Here is a 23,769-nt window from a genome sequence, read left to right as displayed (position 1 = left end):
ATTGATTAAAATTGACATTTTCTCACTGGTTCCAGCTTTTTTTGTTCACTGACCTATTTAATTTAGTTGCCACAGCACTTACCATGATAGTAACCCGACTGTTCGCATGCGCAACAAGAAGCTGTGAATGTGCACATACCCTGTGAAGAATTTGCAACAATAAAAATGTAGTCCAAAACATCGTCTTCCAGGAAACCATCGAGGAATCCGAGAATCCATGTCAAGCCCATTACGGTAGACATGTTTAAAGAAAATATCACATACTTAGTGGTATATGAATGCTTACGATGTTCTTTCATTGCTTCTTCGGATTTGAACATTGAGCACACAGTGTGAATAAGGCATGTCGTATTAAAAAGGAGGAGGAGACCAACGGGAGCCAGGAATGTAACAATCAAAGGAATAAGCCGACCAATCCAACATACAGGACCTTCACTGTAACCATATTGAAATCATTTGCAGCAAAATACTCCAACACCACACAGCTTCCAACGAATATGAATGGTAGTAGCCAGGCATACAGACAGTAATAGACAAACAGTTTGTCATCAGACTGCAGTCTCGTCAACTGCTTGTGCATGTACATGATGTCAATTGCCATAACACTCATCCAACAGAAGGCGGAAAGCCAACATATGTGAAAAAATAGCAGCTATCTTACACAACCGTGGAAACTGAACTACGTTCATCACTGTAACGAATAACAGCTCGGCAGCTACAAGAGCTATTGCTAAGTTCAATATAATCTTGCAAGGACGAGTTCTCATTTGTTTGAAAGCACATACCGTAATGATTGTTACGAAGAGACATAGTATAGATAAAATTGATCCAATTAATATCAGTAGCTGCTTACTTACTCGAGTTTTTATGCCAATATGCCAAAAAAAGGCCCTTGAATTTTTCACATGACACACATAGGCATGAGAGCCGTCTTCAGCTAAAACATATTTACCTGGTGCGTATGTTGATAATCCATTTAAAAGTACTCCATCACTTATTTCAAATTCAGCGGCATGCATCTTCAGGATCAACCCCCTTGACAAGTAAATGATCCGTTGTGAGTTATCGCGTTCTGAGACTTACAGATAATCACCTCTACTTTTATATTGGTTGAGATAAATCTTTCCCATTCATAATTGCACATTTTAGATTGAAATAATAGAAGGTTGTACAGAGGATACAAGGTTATAGAAGCCAATAAATCTTCATTGTCAGTTCCGTTGATGTATTTGAAACTTTTGCCTTTTATAGCCACTTGTTTCATTTTGCCACGGCAAGTGGCATTCCATTTTTTAAAGATAATGTAATAAAGATTTAAGCCAAACCTTGAAAGTTCAAACCCACGTTGGTCAGAGCTCTTGTGCAAGCTAGAGGTAGGAAATTCTTCATGTAAGATGACTCTACCTCAAGCTTAAATGTTATAAGTAGAATAGATATATTAACTCGATGCAGTATATGGTATTCTGAGACATAAATGTTCTGGGCATTATTCTCAAATAAACTCTGTAAGAGTATCGTCATATTTCTCTCTATGTCAAATAATGCTGAGTGTTTGCTTTTCGATTGGTATGAAACATTAAGTGTGACAACAAATATAACGCCTGGATTCTTTTCGAGCAATTTTGAAGACATGTTTTGAAAACTCGAACCTGATAACAACGGAAAGACGGTAGATTGCAAGGTAGTTTGCAAGTTGATCCTTTTTTGATTGGGCGTGAACAAGGCTTGTGCGAAACTGACTGCGGTAACACATCGTTCCTGTAAAATATCAAAGACTTCATCCCCCCTACAACTCCACTGTTGCTCAAAAGAAAGCCCATTTATTGTCACCCGTTGTAAACCTTGAGCATTAAAATCAAGCAAAATATCGTTTGGTATCAAACGTATTGTATCTGGACAGCTTGGTGACGTAATACCACATTTTACCGTCGGATATGTGTATTCCAATCATTGCAAATTGCGCAATGTAGATTTTTGTACAATGTGACGATGCCATAGTAACGTCGACTGCTTAGAACACTTACTTTTGATGTATAGTTATTACAAAGAGCAATAACAGTTTTATTGTCATAGGTGGACGAACACGTGTCAATGGAATATGTACAAGAAGAAACGTTCCCTTGAAGATCGTCAGGGAGCCACGGTAGCAGTCGACATTCTCCTATTCCTCTGGCAGCAGAAATTGTGGCGGAAACATTTCCAGAATGACGTAGTATGTCTCGTTGAATGCGTCTTGAATATGGACATTTCCATGCCAATGAAAAATATCTTACACTGCTAATATTCACCTCGTGACACATAGCACAGTATACGTTACGGAAAACTCTGCCAGTAACATCCCCTACTGGAGTTGCGGTGAAGACAGATGCATCTGTAATTAAAGTTAAAACCAGATATTAACTGAAAGTGCCATGTGTTTCAGTAATTATTTATTTCAGTTCTATGCCATAATTTTGCTAATTCATTTACATTGTTATAATCAATATCGCTTTGTATACAATAACGGTACATTAATTAAAAAAAATTGTAAGTATAAAAATATGTAATTAGCTGAAATAAAAATTTCATGTCTTTGACAGCTGTGGTTGTATAACCACTTTACATATCAAGTTCAGTCTTCTTTGATGAAGTCATTAAGTTTCAAATTGTGTAAGCTCATCGAATATGAAAATTAAAAATTAGCTGAAGAAAAAAATGCAAAGTCGCTTGCACAACTATTGTTTAACTTTATCATCAATTTACATATCACTACTTTCATAAAAGTTTGTCAAGTGCCTCCAGTCATCACTCATTTTGAAGAGTTCATTTAATATTCAAATTACCATAGATCACAATTGGTAAAGCACTGCTTGTTTAAGGTGGCGTTGCACGCAACACATTGTATTTTGATCAAAATCTCGTTTTTCGAAAAGAGCTGTTCAATTTTCCTCATTTGTAAACCCAAGATCAAAATATTGGTAAGGTCACCGTTTAGTATTACAAGCAGTTGTAAGATGAGTGAGAAAAAATTGTAAATTTATGCAGATTAAAGCAAATCACCCTTTTTTATCCTGTGTTCACCATTGAAAAATAATTGAACTATACTCTTGCTCGGTCAAATTAGGTGAAATTTAAACGTTATGTTTTTTAAATACCATATAACAAAATGATAGTTTTTTTGCAATGAAGTTTTCACATTTTGAGTTAGAGTAATTTCAGTTTGCTTGTTATGATTTTAAAAAGTTTCTTTTCAAAAGCAATCTTCTAACTCCTGCCATTTCAAAACGAGAGTAGATAATGCATAACAAAATTTTCGGTTTTTTACCTCACGTGTTCACATGTGGGCTAATGTCATATCGATGTCTGTCTGTCTGTCCGTATGTCTGTCCGTGTGTGTGTGTGTGTGTGTGTGTGTGTGTGTGTGTGTGTGTGTGTGTGTGTGTGTGTATGTGTCTGTCTGTCTGTTTACACTATAATTCAAAAACGCCTAAACAGATTCAAGTCAATTTGGTACATAGGTACAATATGCTACTTGAAAGAACTAATTAGATTTTGGTTGGTGTGGCTTGCATATTAATGAAGTTAAGCAATATCATTTTTTCCGTACAATGGTTTTCCTAGGGAGACGGTAATGACAGTGTAGACATATATCAGGAAATACTGCACAAAATTTCATGAAACTTTTCAAATATGGCAATCTCAGAACATTATAAGGATATTGTGAGTGTTATGTCAATTATCTGCTCATTTGCATATTCAATGAACTTTTGTTATTAGTGACATAACTCTGAAATTCCTGCACCAAACTTGATGATATGTGCAACAAATATTGATCTGATATATATCTAATTATACTAGGAAGCATTGGGCAGTGTCAAATAGCGCATTTGCATATTTATGAAGTTTTGTAATTAGTCATATAACTCCGATATAACTGCACCAAATTTGATGAATTCTGCTGCAGATACTGATCTGACTGATATCTATCTGTGGTGTAAAGCACTTAGTAGTGTCAAGTTAATTAAGGGTTCATGTGCATATTCAATGAACTTTGTAATTAGGTATATAACTCTGAAATTACGGCACCCAAGTCAGTGAAATCTGGTACAGATATTGATCTGATAAATATCTAATTGTACTGACAAGCATTTGGCAGTGTCAAGTTAACAAATAGCTCATTTGCATATTTTATGAAGTTTTGAAATAATTCATATAACTCGGAAATAACTGCACAAAATGTTATGAAATCATTTAGTTGTGTGGGGTTAATTAAGGGTTCATTTGTATATTTAACGAACTTTGCAATTAGTGATATTACTCCAAAATTAAAGCATTACATTGATGAAACTCGCTTCAGATATTGATCTGATAAATATTTAATTGTACTTAGAAGCATTGGGCGTGTCAAGTAACAATTCGCTCATTTACATATTGGATAAAGTTTTGTAATTAGTGATTTAACTCTGAGAGTACTGTGCGAAAGTTGATGAAACCTGCTACATATAATGATATAACAGATATCTGATTGTTCTTATTACACGCCTCACACGGGTGTCCGTTATATTGGTATTAATTGGGTGTATTGACAGGAATATTGAAAAACATAATACAATAAGTCCTCGTCAGAGATAGTTACTCTGGCAGTAGACCGTATACACGTCTAGTCTTATCAGTAGTCTGTCTTCCACTCCGCGTCGTATGCTCAATTGAACTGCTGTCAGAATATACAATGTCTGTCTTTGTTCTTATGTTTTGGTTAGTGATTATCCTGAGGTCTGCAATTGTTGCGTAACATCTCCTTGCTCGTCGTCGTTTGAGAGAGGTCAAAGGTACAATTGTTTTACACAATTTCATAACAGTCAAAAAGTATGCAGTAATTCATGTCATACTGTATTATTTCATGCGTCCAGTAGTTTCTGATAAATGTCAATACATGTCGAGTCATCAGCAGTCAATTTTAATGCTTGATAACGAAGTTTGTAATTTTGTCACATTAACATGTCAAGTTGTTCTGTTGAGTAAATTCTAAAATTTTTTAGTCCGTTCACAAGATATAAACACGTGAGCACATTCAGTTCATATCTGGTCTTCCTATAATTTAGTTTCCAATATGATACTTAGAGTTGCAATATGGGTCACAATTGATCTTCATATATCGAAGGTTTAGTTTATAGAAAAAATCCGTAACAATTTCATTTGCAGGCTCGACTATTAAAAGGAACACGGGCATGACTCTAATTTGAGTACATTGATTTTATTACCGAATAATTGCTGTTTTTGGACGTTCTGTTTGTGAGAGTAAAGCCCAGAAATTGAATGCCATTTCTACTATTTGAATATGTACGCATGCCTTTTTGGTGCATGGTAACGCTTTGCAAAATTGCAACATCGTTTCAGCATGCCTAGCTTTCCCCACGGCAAGCGGTCAGGAAGGTCTCTGCCCGCGCGGAAGGATACTTCTTCAGGGACTGCACACAAAATACAAAAGACAACTCTAAACAAACATCGTTGGCATCTTGCGGGTCTATAACAAGGCCCGTAAGTCTGACAGGAGTCAAACCAAAAATGTTCGGCCAGAGATGACAGCACAACACCACCGGATGTAGACACAACTGGCCAAACCCTTTGGATGATGCAGACAGATATACACCGCAGGATGGTTGGGCCAGCATACTAAGACACGATTGCAGTGGATGGCCATGACGCTCGCTGTCATATGGACACAGGTTTGCAAGTTACTTCTTTGAGCAAATTGTTTTATGATAAACACTTTTCGGACTGCCAATTGGAAGCGTCAGCTGATGATTTGCGTATACTTAGAGCCGATGACCAAGCTGTTCTAGTGTTGGGGATCCTGGAAGTACAGGTAAGACTACCGTCAGCGATATATGGTGTAGAAGAGACGATGGACGCCCGGGTGATAGTTGTCCCTGACACTGAATATGGAGACCAGATACCTATACCACTGGGCACGAATGTGTTAAAATCATGTATGTGAGCTGTGGCAGTCATCAAAAAATCAAATCACAATAAAGTTGACAAGATATCTGTCCCAGGAAGATGAGCATTTGACAGAATCCAGTCTAGATACTGTTTTGCTGGCAAGGATGGCAATGTTGGGTCAGCTCGTGCCCTTCTGAAGAAACCAGCTACGATCCACCCTGAAGATAGTGTCATCGTGACAAGCAGATTGTAAGGCGCAACTGGGAATGATGAATATATAATCAGCGTTGAAGCAGCAGTGTCACCCAGCTGTGCAGCAACGGCTAGTCCAGTTGTTACAGTGATGCATTGCCAAGTGGATCAGTCTACAGTTCCTATCAGATTATACAATGGTAACAACCACAACATAACAATCAGACAAGGCAGTGTTATCGCTGAAATCAATGCAGTAACGAATGTAGAAAGTGTCCCTATGAGTAGACTGGATGCAACTGTAAACAGTATATAGGCTGATACCAACAGCGACTCATGTGATGACATTAAAGGCACTACTATAAATGATGTTAAATTTGACCTAGATCCAACATGGTTGTCCTAAGAACATCTTGGAGTGGTGCGTGATTTCTTTCGTCAGAACTTGAGCACATTTTGTACCGGTGATACAGACCTTGAGAAATGTGACCTAGTGAAACATTGCATCAGACTTACGGACAACATACCTACGCGAGAAAGGCATTGTCAACTGCTGCCAGCAAAGTACGCGGAGCTTCGTCGGTTGAAACAGGACATGATGGATTGTGGCGTCATAAGGGAGTCCAACTAACCGTACGCAGCGCTGATTGTCTTGGTTGGAAAGAGAGATGGGACAACCCGGCTGTGTATTGACTATAGACGCCTAAACAGCAAGACAATCTGGGACGCCTATGCACTTCCAAGGATCGAAGAAAGTACGGAATGCTTGAAGGTAGCCGATTGGTTTTCCACTGTGTACCTCAAGTCCTCCTACTGGCAACTACTGATGCACAAAGATGATCTCGGGAAAACAGCCTTTGTAACTCTGGTTGGGCATTACGAGTGTCTACTCGCAACTACTGAGGCACGAAGATGATATCGGGAAAACAGCCTTTGTGACTCTGGTTGGGCATTACGAGTGTCTCCGTTTACCCATGGGGCTGTGTAACAGCGCTAGCAGCTTTCAACGTGCAATGGAGAAGTGCCTCGGAGACTTGGTTAACCGTACGTGTATAGTCTACCTTGACGATATTGTGATATTTGCTTCAACGTTTGAGGAGCACTGCCAGCGTCTTAATGAGGTACTCAAACGGTTAAAGAAGCACGGGTTGAAAGTGAAGGCTTCTAAGTGCCAGTTTTTCCGGCAAGAGGTCAGCTTCTTGGGACACATTGTGTCGCATGAGGGGTTGAAGACCGATCCAGCGCAGACTGAAACGATTAAAACCTGGCCTGTACCCTGCAGTGCTAAAGAAGTCAAAGTTTTTCTTGGAGTGTGTGGCTATTACCGCAGATTCGTAAAAGTTTTCTCCAAAGTCGTGAAGCCTCTGAATGACTTCACCACAGGACTCTACGTAAAGCACAGGACAAAGGGCGGAAAGATGGTACGACAGAAGCCACCAGAATTTGTGTGGACAGAGAGTGTCAAGTGGCATTTGACACTTAGTTGAGCATCTCACAAACCCATCCATCCTCGCATATCCTGATTATTCACTGCCTTTCAAGCTGCACACTGACGCGAGCCTACTCAGGCTTGGAGCAGCACTATACCAGGTACACGAAGGAAATGTAAAGAGAGAGGTGGCATATGCCAGTTGTGGGCTTTCAAAAGTGAGAGGAAATATCCAGCCCACAAGCTGGAGTTTTTAGCCAAAAGTGGGCTGTGACGGATAAGTTCTCTGACAAGCTGCTAGGCCGCCATTTCCTGGTATTTACTGACAACAATCCCCTAGTGTACGTTACCACCAGTGCCAAGCTAGATGCTACCGGACATCGTTGGATGGCAAGGTTGGCAGATTATGACTTTCGGATTGAATACCGGAGTGGAGTACTCAATGAAGACGCAGATGCACTTTCTAGGAAACTGCAGTCGGGATATTCAATAGATGCAGAAGGACGTCCTCACTGGCTTGATTGGGTCCCTTCAACCCCTGAAGAAACAACAGTAATGAGCAGCCAGATGGTCATGACAATTCTTTAAAGTAAACTTGTCCCCATGGTACCAGCCATGGAAATCATTGGCAAAATTCCAAGATGTAATGTCCAGACGTTGGCTGACATGGTGTCAGAAGGTACTACGACATTACCCACCATTTAGTCGTGCTGAGTGGAAGGATCTACAACTGGCAGATTCGACGATTGGCGGGATATACAACTATGTCCAAAAAGGTGAACCACCTGACCGTCAGAAACATGCGTCAGAGACACACCAAGTATCTGCAGCATTGGGAGAATGTAAGAAGTATCGGTTATGTAATGGTGTGCTGTACAGGCAAAGAACAGAAAAGAGCGGTAGGACAGTATACCAACTATACTTACCACTCAGCCATAGAGAGACTGCCATTGATGCATTACACGATGAGATGGGTCATCTAGGCCAGGAGCGTAGTATAGAACTAATACGGTCAAGATTCTACTGGCCGGTTATGACAGATGACATCATCAACAGAATCCATCAATGTGAGAGGTGCACACGCTGGAAGATTGCAGCTGGAGGTCGTGTAGTTGCTCCCTTGGTGCCGATATTGACAACAATGCCCTTAGAGTTACTGTGCATTGACTTCCTCTTCCCTAAGCGATCAAAAGGAGGATATCAGGATCTCTTGGTCATGACAGACCTTTTTACTAAATATGCCATAGCAGTGCCGACTAGAAATCAAACTGCCAAGACAACTGCAAAGATCTTGATGGACACATTCTTGCATGAAGTTGGCATCCCTACCATGATCCACTCCGATCAAGGGAGGAATTTTGAAAGCCTGTTGATTGTTCAGCTTTGTACTTTGTTGGGCGTGAAGAAGTTGCATTCATCCCCATACCACCTGCAAAGTGCGGGAATCGTCGAACGCTTCAATCAGATTTTACTAGGCATGATAGGTACATTGCAGCCAGAACAGAAACAGATTGGGCTCAAAAAGTCAAGACGCTGACTCATGCATACAACTGCACAACGCATGAGGTCACAGGTTATTCCCCCTGGCATTTGATGCATGGACAACACCCGAAATTGCCGATCAATTTATACCTTGGGTTACAGCCTACTGATGAAGCAGAGGGAACATATGACCAGTACATGGAGAAATTGCGAAAAGACTTGCAAATGGTGTACAGGATAGCAGGTAGCAGAATGGCACAGAAGAATAAGTACCTGTACAACAAGAAGGCAAAAGAAGCTGAATTGGAACCAGGCGATCGTGTGTTGGTGCGCAATGTGTCTATCAGAGGCAAACAGAAGCTTGCTGACAAATTGGAACACAGTCCTTATCTAGTCGTAAAAAGGGTGAACCCTAACATCCCGGTCTATGTACAGAAGCCAGAGTTTGAGGGAAGCATAAGACAGTCCATTGTAATTTACTGATGCCATGCTACGCACCACCAGCAATTCCTCCAGGCCGCCCTATGCGCATACCAAGGAGACAACCCTCTTGGCCAAATACCCGCATACAAACTCCGACTAGACATACAAATAGAGCAGCTGCAGAACCGAGCGACGCAGAAAGTGAAAGTTCTTCCAGTGATGGAAAATGGGTTCAGAGAATTAGAGTATGATGAAGTAGTCCAACAAGATCCCACAGAAGTACAGATGCAAGAAGCCTATCAACCCGAACAAGAGTCACATTTTGATTGTAATACAGAAGGCATCAGTCCTCCTCACGATCAGCAACAGAACCAGTCAACACAGATGGATGGAGCATCGTCAGACAAAAACCTTAACAGTAATGTGTCGCTATCCACTCCACCCGAGGACAATATTGCAATGGCAGGAACAGACATTCAGCCAGACGACACAGCTGCAATGTCATGTGGTACTGACGACGACAAGAGTGCTAAGTCTAGGGATATGCCAGACACCCAAATCAGCTATCCAACTGTGATTGCAACTGCTCAGAGTGATTCAGTGAGTTCCGTGCATTGTGAAGAGGGTATGATGAAAATTACCAGTCAGGCATCGGAATCAAGTCAACGGGGTAAAGATGTTACTGATTTTCCTAGCGTGAAGGTTGGAGCGGAAGTAGCAGATGACACAGTGACAGAACGGCAGTATCCAACTAGAAATCGACAGAAACCCCAGTATTATGGCTACAGAAATGCCTGATATGTTGTTGATCACATGTTAAATGCAGAAGCACCAGTGTTCATACTGAACAGTGAATTAGTGGGGGTGCGAACCACTTTGGATGCCTTGCTACCCTGTGGTCCAAAGGACTAGAATGAGAATAGAGTTACCTGGTATGAGAAACAGAGAAGAGTACAGTCATCAACTTTCTGCGAGAAAGCTGGCTGCAAGAAGAAATTCTGAGAGAAAGCCAAGTGATGTTGGAGTCTGCAAGAGGTGTGACACAGCTATCAAAATGCTTACATCATATGTAAAAAGTCTCTCACTAAAATGAAATACCATTGTGTCATCAATATCAATATTAGGAAATATTAAAAGTTAGCGGATCTAGTTGTGAAACGACGTCGATGTACTCCATGGCGCATCTCATGTTTCTTTCCATTGTCTGTTCGGCTGGAAAAGGCGTTATTTTTTTGCAAGTGAATTTCAAATTGTCGCCAAGTATTTTGTATATTGTTCTCTTGGATGGAAGGTTTTCAGCTGTGCAGATGTTTTGGGGGAGCAGTCCTCTCCGTATTTCTGAGGCGTGGATTGACGGCTTGTTCATTTTCACATATTCATTGAACCTACTGTTTCTTGCACGCTTTTGGTACGTGTTGGTCTGTGATGTCTCTTTGGGTATTGCGAAAACGAGAAATAACGTCTCTTACTTTTTATCAGTGGGATGTGCAGCTTGGCAGCAATATTTCGCTGACTCCTTCCTTCAAATATAGGGACTTGCACACAAGTCCGTCCCAAGGAGTAGGGATAGGGGTAGGGGTGTCTTGGTCTCAGGACAAGGTTCTTCTTGCTATATGGTTTAATTTATTTTAATGTGTTTGACCATGATATACATTGTCAATAAAGATTTATACCACCAACCTTTCTTTGCAGCCTTGGTGTCTTTGTTTTATGTTAGCACTGGTTTTGTAACGATTTCTTTTTTCGTATTTGTCCTTTGATAATTTTAAGCGAAGTTTTGTCACTGTGTTGCATCTGTATAATCTTACTAGTTTGATTGCCTAATTCGCCAAAGCAAGCAAGGGTAGTAATTTAGTCTATTATCTGATGAGTTTGAGTGCCTAACTTGCCAAAGTAAGCAAGGGTAAATTACTAATCTGTGGACGCTGTCACCAGATTATCACCAGATTAACTTTGACAAAGTCAACAACGAACGTACCAGCAAGGTATAACAGAAGGAAGGGGAGAAACTCTCAAAAGCTGTGTCCAGATGTGGTCCGTAAAACTAGTGGACACTTTATATTCATTTATTCAGAAACAATCAGGAGGCAAAACAAACTTGAATATTCATTTGTAAACGAACAGGTCGGAAGGAGGACTTCCCAGGAATGCGTGGTATGTGTTCAACACACCTTCCTAACATATAGGAGGTGTGTTTATACTCTCCATTTGGCTCGGCAAAAAACACGTTTTTCGACATGCCTAAAACTGCATCAAACTGAATCAGACTTCATGGGTATACTGAACAATTCAGTGTAAGTCAAGAACAAGAACGGAAAATGCTTTATTAACTCGACGTTTGCGCTCGCCTTCAACTTGTTCAGTTTATCAACTGCGTTCTTGCAATACGTACACTTTCGTATCAGTCAATTTTTTAATAACAAAACAAGACATGTTTTACATACGACCGGTTGTGAGCTCTACAATACAAGCAGGGTTGTCTGTTGGTGACTGCGACCTTGGCTGCAGATGTATACTCCCCGGTATTATGCTTTGAATTTTTCACCTCGGCGAAAGTGTCGGTGGACTAACATGGACTACCATGTTAGTTCATGGTCATATGACCATGGTCAACCTTGGTAGTTCATGGTCGACCATGTTTGTTAAATGGCACAAATTACCATGGTTGTCCATGGTCACCAACCATGGTCAACCACAGTAAACCAAGGTAGTTAACCATGGTTAACCATGGTTGACCATGGGCATCAAACGTGAATGACCATTTTATTAACCTTGGTCAAGCATGATCACCGACCAATGGTATTTGATGGTTTTTGAAACAAAACCTTGGGTGGAAAATTGTCAGAACGGAAAAAATCTTGGTATAAACCTCACCAAAACTCTGCAAAACACCAGTGATCCCTGACTGGTGTCATTATAACTTGACAGACTCGCTTAAGGATCAGCAAACTTAGCCTCCATTATAGTGTCCACTGCAATAACAGCCAAGCCCTTCAGATTCTATCAAAGATCATCCTCCAACATCTTCTGAGTGTTTCCCTGAATGTTCGATGAGCAAAAAAATCCAAAATTTCTCCCAAAATCGATGTTAAAAACACAGCGACACTTCCAGTTGTTCACTGAACAGACAATCCATTTGAAGTGAATTTTGAAGATGGCTGCTTCAAATGAGCCAATCAAATGCATTGCTTTATGACATGTGACATCATGGTAAAGGGTCAAAGGTCCAATGACAATGGACCTATGACCTTGCCTATGTTGATATCATGTTTCGAGGCAAACATTGAGAGAGACTGAGATAGTCTGAACTTCCTGCCATTGCAGCAGTGCTTTCATGCCCTCCATGTCAATAATTCCAAGAAATTTGGCTCGATATTTGTCCACAGTCTTCTGACATGAACAAGAATACAGCAAATTGGTCTAAGCTTCCCTGCAACGACATTAATTCTCTCTAACAACTGTGAATGATGTCAAGAGACTCAACTATGTTAATATAGGAGTGTATATACATACAGCCTATTATCAATATGATCATCGAGAAAATTGGGCATCAATCCCGGGATATTAAACTACCGTGAGTCATCAAATATCATGGTCAACCATAGTTGACCACCGGTAACCATAGTCATAAATACAATCAGTCATCAAATACCATGGTCAACCATGGTAGCTGATATCCATAAACAGGTCAGCCATGATAGACCGTGGTTAACTGTGGTAGACCATAGTATTGGAATGCCTACTGTGGTCTCATATCATAGCCAACCATGGTAGTTCATGGTCAATCATCAAAAACCATCAAATACCTTGTTGACCATGGTACACCACAGTTGACATTTCGCCAGGGCTTGAATTGACCCAATGTGCTGATTTAACACAAAAACAAGAAGAGTCAAGTGTTCTCTCTGCAAATCAAAAAGCATTTCGAACATGAACGATTCGGATATCTTGACTTCAACATTACTAGCTACACAGCTCGAAAGTTACTCTCGGAAACAGGACGGGAACATTAGTCAAAAACAGATTTTGCCTGGTAGCTAAGGAAACCTGCTTTTCTTTCTCAGAAAGCATTCAATGTACTGCGTACTACTCATGCTTCCTTGGGTCTAAGACTTTAGCCCTCTCGGCCATAAAGTTCAGTGAACTATCAAGAACATGATAGTTCAGTAGCGTGAATCTGTGTATATGTTGACACATTAATTTATCAATCCTTGTACTCAACTACCTAAGGCATCAAACAAGGGTCACACTCAGGCTCTTAGGATGTTCCAAAAGACATACTCACTTATCGTTTAGTGTTGCGCATATCAAAACGACAGGTGTATCAGTAACTTCGAAGGTTTACATCCTTCACTGTAATGTTACATCCTTCACTGTCAAGTAATTTTACACATTATCAAGAACACATTTTCGGGAAAGCTGACGTGCAAAGCAAAGACATAGCCACTGAGTCTGACGGAGGCGCAAAACACCAACGTTGACATAAAAAGATATGTCCAAAAGGTTTTGTTTATAGATAGTTATTATATTGTTACGCAGGGTTTCACGCGGGTTCAAAAACTGACATAAAAAAGATATGATGTCCAAAAAAATTCGTTTTATTCAACTGACTGATTTATCGTCTTTGCTATGGCCTAAACATCCCCGTTTTCGTTCGACAAGACTGTGACATCAATATCTCCCCAACGTATAGATCAACCTGGTTGAGTATTACTGTGCTTCCAATGTGTCTTTGCAGTTTTACAAAACATCTCGTCTTGAAACGAATGAGGATATTAGGCATGAAAATAGTTTTTATGCAACAAGCGGTGAGTTTCTTCCCTGAAACGATGACCGGCTGTCGTCAAAAGCACATAGATTGTCATGTCCGTGTTTATAAACACCGATGAGCTTGACCCTTGAATCGCAGATCCCAAAGCATCTTAGGTAATTTGTTTACCCGTGACGATCATGTGAGCTTAAATTCAACAATTTCAAGGTCAAAGGTTTCTAGTTCCGGCTTCCCTGAAATGATGACCCGCTGTCGTCAAAAGCACATAGATTGTCATGTCTGTGTTTATAAACACCGGACCGGCTGTCGTCAAAAGCACATAGATTGTCATGTCCGTGTTTATAAACATCGATGAGCTTGACCCTCGAATCGCAGATCCCAAAGCGTCTTAGGTAATTTGTTTACCCGTGACGATCATGTGAGCTTAAATTCAACAATTTCAAGGTCAAAGGTTTCTAGTTCCGGCTTCTGGTCTGACGGACCACATCGGGACACTGACTACATGGCTTCGATTAGCGTTCTACTGCTCAAAGAAGCAACCGACGAAGTCAAAATGGGCCTGTCCCCGTTTGAACATGTCAGAAAACTGTGGTTTTCGTAAAATTTGGAAGTGATTATTATAAAGTAGGTTTCTGTGGACACGCCTTTTGTGGCGAGTGATGAAGCAGGTTCTTTGATGGCAGTCACGAGTCTCGCACACCGGCAGTAGGAGTAAAGCATGTATAACACTTGAGGTTATATTGCATAGAAAAGCGACAAACATAACTGGTACTCTGAACTCCCCAAAGTTGCTCGAATCTCTGAAACTACAGTGCCCATCAGGCGGGAAAAATTGTAGCCCAAACAACATGAGAAAATTGCTGCAAAGATTACAGCGTCACTCTGATTGGTCCTAAAGTGAATACGTAATGTAACCTGATTGGTCCATTTAACTCAACTGTGATTGGTCCGCTCTAGGATCCGCGTTTTGCATCAAGCTCGACATGTATTGTCAATGCACACGTTGCACAGAGAATCTCGGTCACGATATTCTCCCCCGCGAAAAAGTAAAAAAGTCAGAAATAAACACTGAATAACTTTAACAACTCTAAAGTGAATGAAGAAGTGTTCAAAATGTCATCCAAGAGTTTTTGGACAAAGCAAATATAAATCATCAGAAATAATGTTTGTCTGTTTGTTCAAACGGTAATCAATCCGTGCAAAGTCAGATACAGTCCTGTATGCGCAGACGGGCTGCCATGTTCTCCCACTCGGTAGTAGTCTCATCGTCGAGCGGTTCATCCCAGTGTAATTTGCGTTTCCACAGTTCTTGTATGAAGAGCTTGGCTTTGATATGCACTGGTGACAGCAAACCAAGAGGATAATACATCGAAGCAGCGGTGCTGACAACTTCGCGTTTCGTAGCAACGCGATTAGGAGATGGCCTGTCAATATGCTTATATGACAATGTATCACCATCGGTACCACAGCGTAAACCTAGCACGTTCACCTCAGGCGAGGGGTCAAGTTTGTTTTCACTGCAAGCAAGTGTACAGAGTTTGCGACTGTTAGACGACCATGCCCGTAAATTGAAACCACAATTCAGCCATCAGCTGATTAGAGTCATAGTAGTATTCTACAGCTTCTGTCTCTGTGTCAGATGCGGAAATTACATTGTCAACGTAAATGTTCTTCTCAAGGTCATATGAGGCTGGCGTCGCATCAGCATTTTCCTCCAAATGCGTCCTTACCACTGCGTTGAGAATAAACGGTGAGCACACTGCTCCGAAGAGCACAGATTTGAATTGATAAGTCTTGAACTCACTCTCCGGATCGTTGGCATCGGATAACCACAGAAACTTTGTGTACTTGCGCTCATCAGGTTCCAGCCGTACTTGTAAAAGGCTTTCTCAATATCGCTGCAAAGTCCTATTGGATTTGCACGAAATCGTAGTAATATTGAAGTCAGGTCATTCAACAGCGGTGGCCGAGTTTGTAGACAGTCATTGAGGCTGGGAGAATCCATCGATTGTTTACAACTGCAGTCATAAATAACTCGAATAGGTGTGGTGACGGAGTCCTTTTTCACAGATCGGTGTGGAAGATAATGACCTTCAGAACTGTCATCATCGACGACTTCCTCGATAAAGTCATGTGATTTCTGATCTTGGATGATGCGGTCATATATGTTTACCAAGTCGGAGGGTAAACGTTGAATCATGGCACGGGTGCGAGATTTGGCAACATTGAAGTTCGTAGGTAGCGGAGCATGTTCAGGTTTCCAAGATAACCGTGCGATGCGACTCTTCTTTGACCCCAATCGTTTCGAGGTCCCAGTAATTTGAAATGGTGGCTTCTTCCTTGCAAGTGTCCGTAAGTACATTGGTATCATTTGTTTTACCACGTCGCGTTGGTCCTGACAGCAAATAGCCAAAGGCTGAGGACATCGCAGTAGGACCGTTGCCTCTGATGATTTCGTCACCAACGAAATCCCAATAGTAGTCGGCGCCAATGAGAAAGTCAATATCGAATGACATATGGCACCTGTTGGTTGATGAGCCAATCGTAGACCGCGTAAGTACGGCAAGGACAGTATCGTAGAGTTGATGTAACTCTTCATCTTGGTAGAGATTTCTGGAATGAGTAGCGCATTTACCGCAGTTTTCGTTCCGGACAGCTCGTGTAAATCGAATGTTCCTGTAAGGTGCGGGACCATGTGAGCTTGTCCCCAAATGAAGCAAGATATATATTCTCGGTGGTAGAAATGTCCGCATGAATTTTCTTGGCGAATTCTTCGGTCACAAACGATCGATTTGCACCTTGAATAACACAGTAGCATTATGTGTAGGTCAATTGTTCACTGAAATGGGAATGATCGCAGTTTTCAATAAAACCGGTCCCATTCCACTTTGGCAAATTGAACTTGAGTCTCTGTATTATCCCCTTTGCCGGAGGGGGTCAAAGTATCGGCAGTAGCATGTTTTCCAGAGTGACTTGTTGAAGTGACGTTGTCGCGGTTTGCTTTGTGATCATGTAGCGAAGAATGGTGTTTTCTTTGGCAATGTCTGCAGGAGAATTTCAATAGGCACTCGCTCACACAATGCTTGAACAGGCAGTTGAAGCATAATTTCTCACGCTTTACAATTTCCATTCGTTTCTTGGGATCGACGACAACAGTACATTCTCCAGACCGATGTGTACCTTTGCAATATGCACACGGCCTTGGTTTGAACGGACGTGTAATTTGGAGTTCGTGTGAAAGGTAGCGTGAACGCGGGTCGAGATGTACTTTCACCCATAGTGTCGGTATCGACGGTTAAACCAGCTTGGATTGCGTTTATTTCCTTGAGCAGAGCCTTGCGCAGATCGGGTAAAGTCCATGGTACGTCTCCGTGGTCTCTTGCAATTTGCTTTCGCGTACTGACGGATAGTTTATCCATGATTATCGGCACCAGTAATTCTCCACATGATTGGTCCATTTAACTCAAATGTGATTGGTCCGCTCTAGAATCCGCGTTTTGCATCAAGCTCGACATGTATTGTCAATGCAAACATTGCATAGAGAATATAAAGAGTCACTCAGTCACGATACCTTAAAGAGTTTCTCCCCTTCCTACAGTTATAACTTGCTGGTGCGCTCGTTGTTGACTTTGTCAAAGTTAATCCAGTGATAATCTGGTGACAGAGTCCACAGATTAGTAATTTACCCTTGCTTACTTTGGCAAATTAGGCACTCAAACTCATCAGATAATAGACTAAATTACTACCCTTGCTTGCTTGGCGAACTAGGCAATCAAACTGGTCAGATAATAGATGAAGCATGCTGTTATAAAACGTTTACGCAAGATTGTCAAGGGAAGTGCAAGACCAAAACACCAAAGTTTGGTAGAATTAACCTTTATTAGCAATACAACAAAACACCTATCCATCCCGGGACGGACACGTAGGCGACCCCCTATGCTTCAAAATGAAGTTGTACGATTTCCGTCCTTGTATCATTATTTATTGGCTTAGGCATTTTGGAAAAAATACTGATTGACCGAGAGGATATTGTCACATCAAACCGACTGGCTCCGATTTTCCATTAACGCGCGCTTTGCTGTCTGACTTGCCTCAAGGTCAAAAGGGTCTGCTCCCTACAGGTTCATATCAAGGGAGAACCAAGGATTGGCAGACGTTGGTCGTGTATTTTTTGATGTCATAATTTAGCGCGTCGTTTTTTATATGCACATAAAAAGTATAACATAATAATAAAAACACATAAAGAATAATCTCACAAAACAGGCATGGTTTTAACTAATATATATTTTATTCCCACTCCCGATTCCACTGAACTTTCCTAATAATGATTTGATCCAGTATGTATCAATGTATCAGTTTTCGCAAGCATGCTCAGCGCTATCGCCACAGCCCATGTCAGATGTTTACACAAGGGTTTGGTAAATGGCGTTCTATTCAGCAGATCGCCCAGGCATGTTGCAAAACACGAAGCAAATTAGCTGAGTAAGTAACTACTTTTTCGGGCGTCAAGTAAGCTTTGTGTGATAAAGCTTTAAGATCCATTTACTGTAACTTTGGTCATTTTTTATTTTATTCGCTTCCGTGTATCATCAGCAGTTTCTAGTGTGAATCCCTGAACCATGGAGAAATTCCTAATATTTAGATCATAAATATACCTTATATGCATATAATGGTTTGCGCAATATACCTTATATGCATATAATGGTTTGTGCAAGTGAGTTAAGGCAGGGGTCCAGACCGAATTTCGAGCTTAATTTCATTCCCAAAAACTACCTGTCATATTTTGATGAAATTTGGTACACGTACGTAGTTTTGATAGCTCTTTAAGTTTATGTCATTTAAATTTGCATAAAAGGTGTCACGTGATTTTTATATCGACATTTTCGCGCCAAAGTCGCGTATATTCTTTATCGGCATATTCCAACTTGTAAACCAATTTAAACTATATTTTTTGGCATATGATAATAGAATGGATTCAGTACAATCGATCAACATCCTTTACAAATTCCTGAGTTAATCCCCTCATATTTGCGCCAAATACGTACGATATGTAGGAAAAGTCAATTCTTGCTTGAATTTGGGTGATTTTTAAAGAAACGTTAACAAATTATACATGTTTAAGGTATTGCTGTAAAGATATTTTAAGCCAAAGTTTTGGGATGGTAAAATTTCAGGGAAAAAATGCGATCCACAAGTTGGAAATTCGAAAGAAATCTGGTCGCTTTGTTCGCGATCGGGCCATCTCGCAAGCTATCTCAAAGGTCATGACCCCGTCGCCTGTTACTGAAACAATTTGTAATTTTAAGTTGGAAAGTGACTGCACACATCTTCCCTTTTGTCTTGTATGTGCTTTAATGTGTTTTCTGTCTGTATCGGGTAAGGTTGTTAGTCAGAAAATTAACAAATTGGTTGTTATAGTCATGGTGAGACGTGGAAGTATGTCTCAGACAACCGTGATCTTTTGATCCAACGTTTCCTGACCAGTTCGTTCCTTAGTGGCTTATGTAAACATGGAGGTACCAAATGTACCTCCATGACATAAGCACATCTCTTCCTTAATTTTATATTGTATCTATGTTGTTGATCTCTGCATTCTTCTTGCAGGGAAGCAAGAATACTCATGTTTGGATCGTTTTGTGTCCGACTCTGTTCATTAACACTTGTCACCTCCTTCCTCATGCCGTGGACTTTGGCCTCAGTATGGCTGATGTATGGATTTCGTTTGTATGCGATGATCGGCCTTTTCTATGTGTTCAAAGTTCCACACAGTGCTTATGGGCTATCTTTTGTTGTGAACAGTAGTGTGTCCTTTTTCACTTCGTTGGCTCGATGATGTTCCAGTTAAACTTTGTTTGTGATATGATTTTAGAGATTTTCTGTTGTTATCTCATGTGTGGGCTGTGTTATTTATTAATATTCATGAGCCCTAATGCATATTCATGATAACGTTTGACGCCCAAGCCTTAACCTACTTGCGTGATCCAGTATGGTTAATATTGGTTTAGTTTTTGTATTCAGGTCCGGACTAGAATACATTTATTAACAATAACAATGGTCATTTCACATATACAGGCTGTGTTGGCAAATCATACACCTGGCCATTGGTCATGATGATCGGATTATAGTAAAATTCTGTAGTTGATCCATTGAAATAGAGTAGTGAAAAATTAGTCAACAGTTACAGCTAATGTACCTTTTCCCAGTGCAAAATAAATTGAGGGAATAAACTGGGGCATACTCCTTTGCGTTGATGTTAGGGCGACCGAGAAACTCACAGTAACCGCCGGGTTACATAACCAGCTATGAACTGAAAATACTCGCATATTTCATTATATTGCAGTTGAGTAAAAATTCAAATTTTTGCTACATGTTTGAAACTTCATTTAAAGTGTTATGATCAACACCATATACAACATTTACCACAAATTAATTCTCAAGGTCACTAAGTATACAATATATAATTAGCCGACATGAAAATACTAAATTTCTTTGACTGCTGTCATAATATCACCACTTTATATGGCGAATGCAATTGCCTTTGGTCAAGTCCTTCAAGGTACATATGCCAAACTGTGAATGCTCATAAGAGAGCATAAGATATTCAGACTTTAAATTAGCCGACTTGAAAATGCGACATGACTTTCAATCTTGTTTTAACCTGGTATCATCAATGTGCATAGCAAATTTTGTCAACTTTGGTCAACTCAATCAAGATATATATCCCTAATTAGGAAAGTTCATTAAATATGCAAATTCGGAAATGACTGAAGTAAAAATGGTTAGTAACTTTTAATAATGTTGTATTGAAGTATCTTCAATGTACATAGCAAGTTGTTTAAGCTTTAGTCCAGTCAATTCAGATATATATCCCTAATTTGGAAAGTTCATTTAATATGAAAATTATGAATTGAATGAAGTCAAAATGCTCAGTCACTTTTTATAATTTTTTGTAATAGTATCTTTAATGTACATAGTAAGCTTCATCATCTTTTGTCAGGTCAATAGAGATATAATGCTAAGCTTAAAGTGCCAAGCGACTGTTGGGCCAGTGTTGAGTAAGACGTAAAATTGCCGAAAGTAACAGTTAAATAATCGCAATCATACCAATCCATAATCCAATGACAGTAGGTCGGAATTCGTAAGACAATAGTTGTAAACATAGACACAAAGCAGCACAGAACAGACAGTAAATAGACGGTACACAAACAAAGTCATATTCATGAAAGAAAGATATATGGACCTCTGGCCAGAAGACCAAGAAGTGATGTCAGGTGTTTCGAAAATAGTAAGCGCATTCTGCCCCACATGTGGCACCCGCCATATATCAATCTATAAGTCAGATAGGTAGTGGTCACTAACTAAGGCCCAATGTCACCGATGCCATCAGTGATCATTTGTCGAAGAGAGATATTGTATTCATCTACCAGCTTGCGATACCTGCCAAAAAGCGTTTGAATGTAGAGACAAGTCTTGCTCTGGTGTAACCTTGATTTAACAGTTTGTAAGAGAGATGGCCATGTCTCTCTACAAAATCACCATATGAACTGCATGCTCTAGCATATCGAATAAGCTGGGAAATATATACCCCATAAGCTGGTGAGAGTGGAATATTACTTATGAGGTGTGGAAAATTGATGATACTAAAGTTAAAATCATCTCTCTTGTCATATAGCCTAGTAGAAAGGTGACCATTAGAGTCTTTACTCTCCAATTCTGGAGGATAAATCATAGCGAGATGTCTACTGAATTCAGAGTTATTCATAGAAATAACATCGTCTATGTATCTATATGTTCGATTGAAAGTTCGAGGTACAGAGACCTTTTTCTGTTTAATTAAGTTCTGGATAAATTCTGCCTCATATGAGAACAGAAATAAGTCTGCAAGCAAGGGAGCACAGTTAGTGCCCATAGGAATTCCAATACACTGTTGGAAAATGTGCCCTCCAAATTCTACAAATATGTTGTCGATGAGGAAATCAAGCATACTGATAATGTCTTTCTCGGTATAAAACACTTAAGCGTTAGTTGTATTTTTAACAAAATATGTTGAATTATACCCTAATACCACATATTTATAACGGCGTGAACCGTTTTTGTAGAAAAATGCTTGGTTGATGATGTTTTTCAAGCGTTCTTTCAATTTATTATGTGGTATTGTGGTACACAATGTGGAAAAATGGAAAGTTTTAACAGATGTTATTTTTGGAACAGATCTTGATTTCAAATTTTCCAAGAGTTCCTTCGAATTTTTTAATATCCACATTTGATTTATACCACTTCGAGAAAAGACAACATCACAGTATGCTTGAAGTCCCTGTTTAACAGTACAAAGAACAGAAATCAGTATCTTCGATAACTCTGTAGTTGAACATTTGAAGATCCTGCGATAAACCTAGCTTTGTAAGGTGTTTTGTGGAGCTTTGGTATCCAGTATAAGCTAGGCAACTTATTATGGTCATCCTTTATTGCAACATTAAAATTATCCATGAATGACTTATGGTTTGCCAAAATTTCAGATTTGCTGAACATTGATTGTCTGTAAGTGGAGTTGGTGGAGGTCTTAGTTACACCAAGTTCGTCTATAAGACATTCAAAATAATACTTCTTACAGACAAATACAATGTTATTGGCAGCTTTATCAGCAGGAACGACAACATATTTGTCATGGATATCATTCAAACAATTAACAGCATCAGGATCTTTAAATACAGAATAGGGTCTTCTGCAAACATGTGATCTTAGTCTACCAATACGGCTACGAACTATTTTCCTCACAGATTTGACCCATTCTGACAGTGTGTCCAACTCTACATCCTCCCTTTTAGCCCATTTCCTGGCATATTCTTCAACAGAGTCCATAACGATCTTAAAATTATGGTTCCAGTTGATTCTGCGAGGTTCTCTGAACTTGGGTCCACAAGATAATATCTTACGAAGGTGATGATGTTCAACCAAGTTCAGATCACCAGTGATGACATGGCCAACTGGAGTGTATTTGAAGGGAGATGTAGAGCAGTCACAGGATGCTGGTGTTTGAAGAAATTCATCAATTTTTAAGTGCCGCAATGCCTTATTGTAATTGAATATTTTATTGGAGACTGTCTTGGTGTATTGATATGACAGAATAGGTACAGACTGGTTCTTAAAGTATACAGGTATAGTTGATGTAACCTTTTTGTTGTGAAGTATATTGCTGATATTAATGGCATCGATTCCTTTGTTAGTAAATGGAAGATGTATGAAATGACGATGATCATCAGTTATAGGTCCAGCACGAACAGGCTTGTCGAGTCTGTATAGTGCAATATCAGCAATAATACTGACCAGTCTGTACGATTGTTTGTTCGGATCTGTCAAAGACAACCCCAATGCATAGGCATGCAACCTTTTCAAGTCCTTGATGGAAAGAGCAAATAATGAAGTACGAATGTGATGGAGACCTTAAGGCTTCTGTAATAAAAGAAGCAGTTCATGAAATGTGTCATGGCAGTTTGAGGTAGATGTATCCAATTTAGGCCGATGGTAACGCCTCTGTCCATGACTACGTCTT

General features: G+C 40.0%; 1 protein-coding gene across 1 annotated transcript in view; it reads right to left on the bottom strand.

The window, feature by feature from the left end:
• Window positions 1-1,922: 1,922 nt before the first annotated feature.
• The window catches only part of LOC139117711 (uncharacterized), a 38,349-nt gene continuing 16,502 nt past the window's right edge, over window positions 1,923-23,769 (bottom strand). Inside the window, exon 3 of the mRNA XM_070680953.1 lies at window positions 1,923-2,371. Within this exon, the coding sequence (XP_070537054.1) occupies window positions 1,923-2,371 (449 nt within the window). The remainder of the gene's footprint in view (window positions 2,372-23,769) is intronic.

The sequence above is a fragment of the Ptychodera flava genome, chromosome 18 (genome assembly GCF_041260155.1).
Source record: "Ptychodera flava strain L36383 chromosome 18, AS_Pfla_20210202, whole genome shotgun sequence".
Classification (NCBI taxonomy): Eukaryota; Metazoa; Hemichordata; class Enteropneusta; family Ptychoderidae; genus Ptychodera; species Ptychodera flava.
The sequence above is the reverse complement of the archived record's forward strand: the minus strand, read 5'-3'. Positions and strand labels throughout refer to the sequence as shown.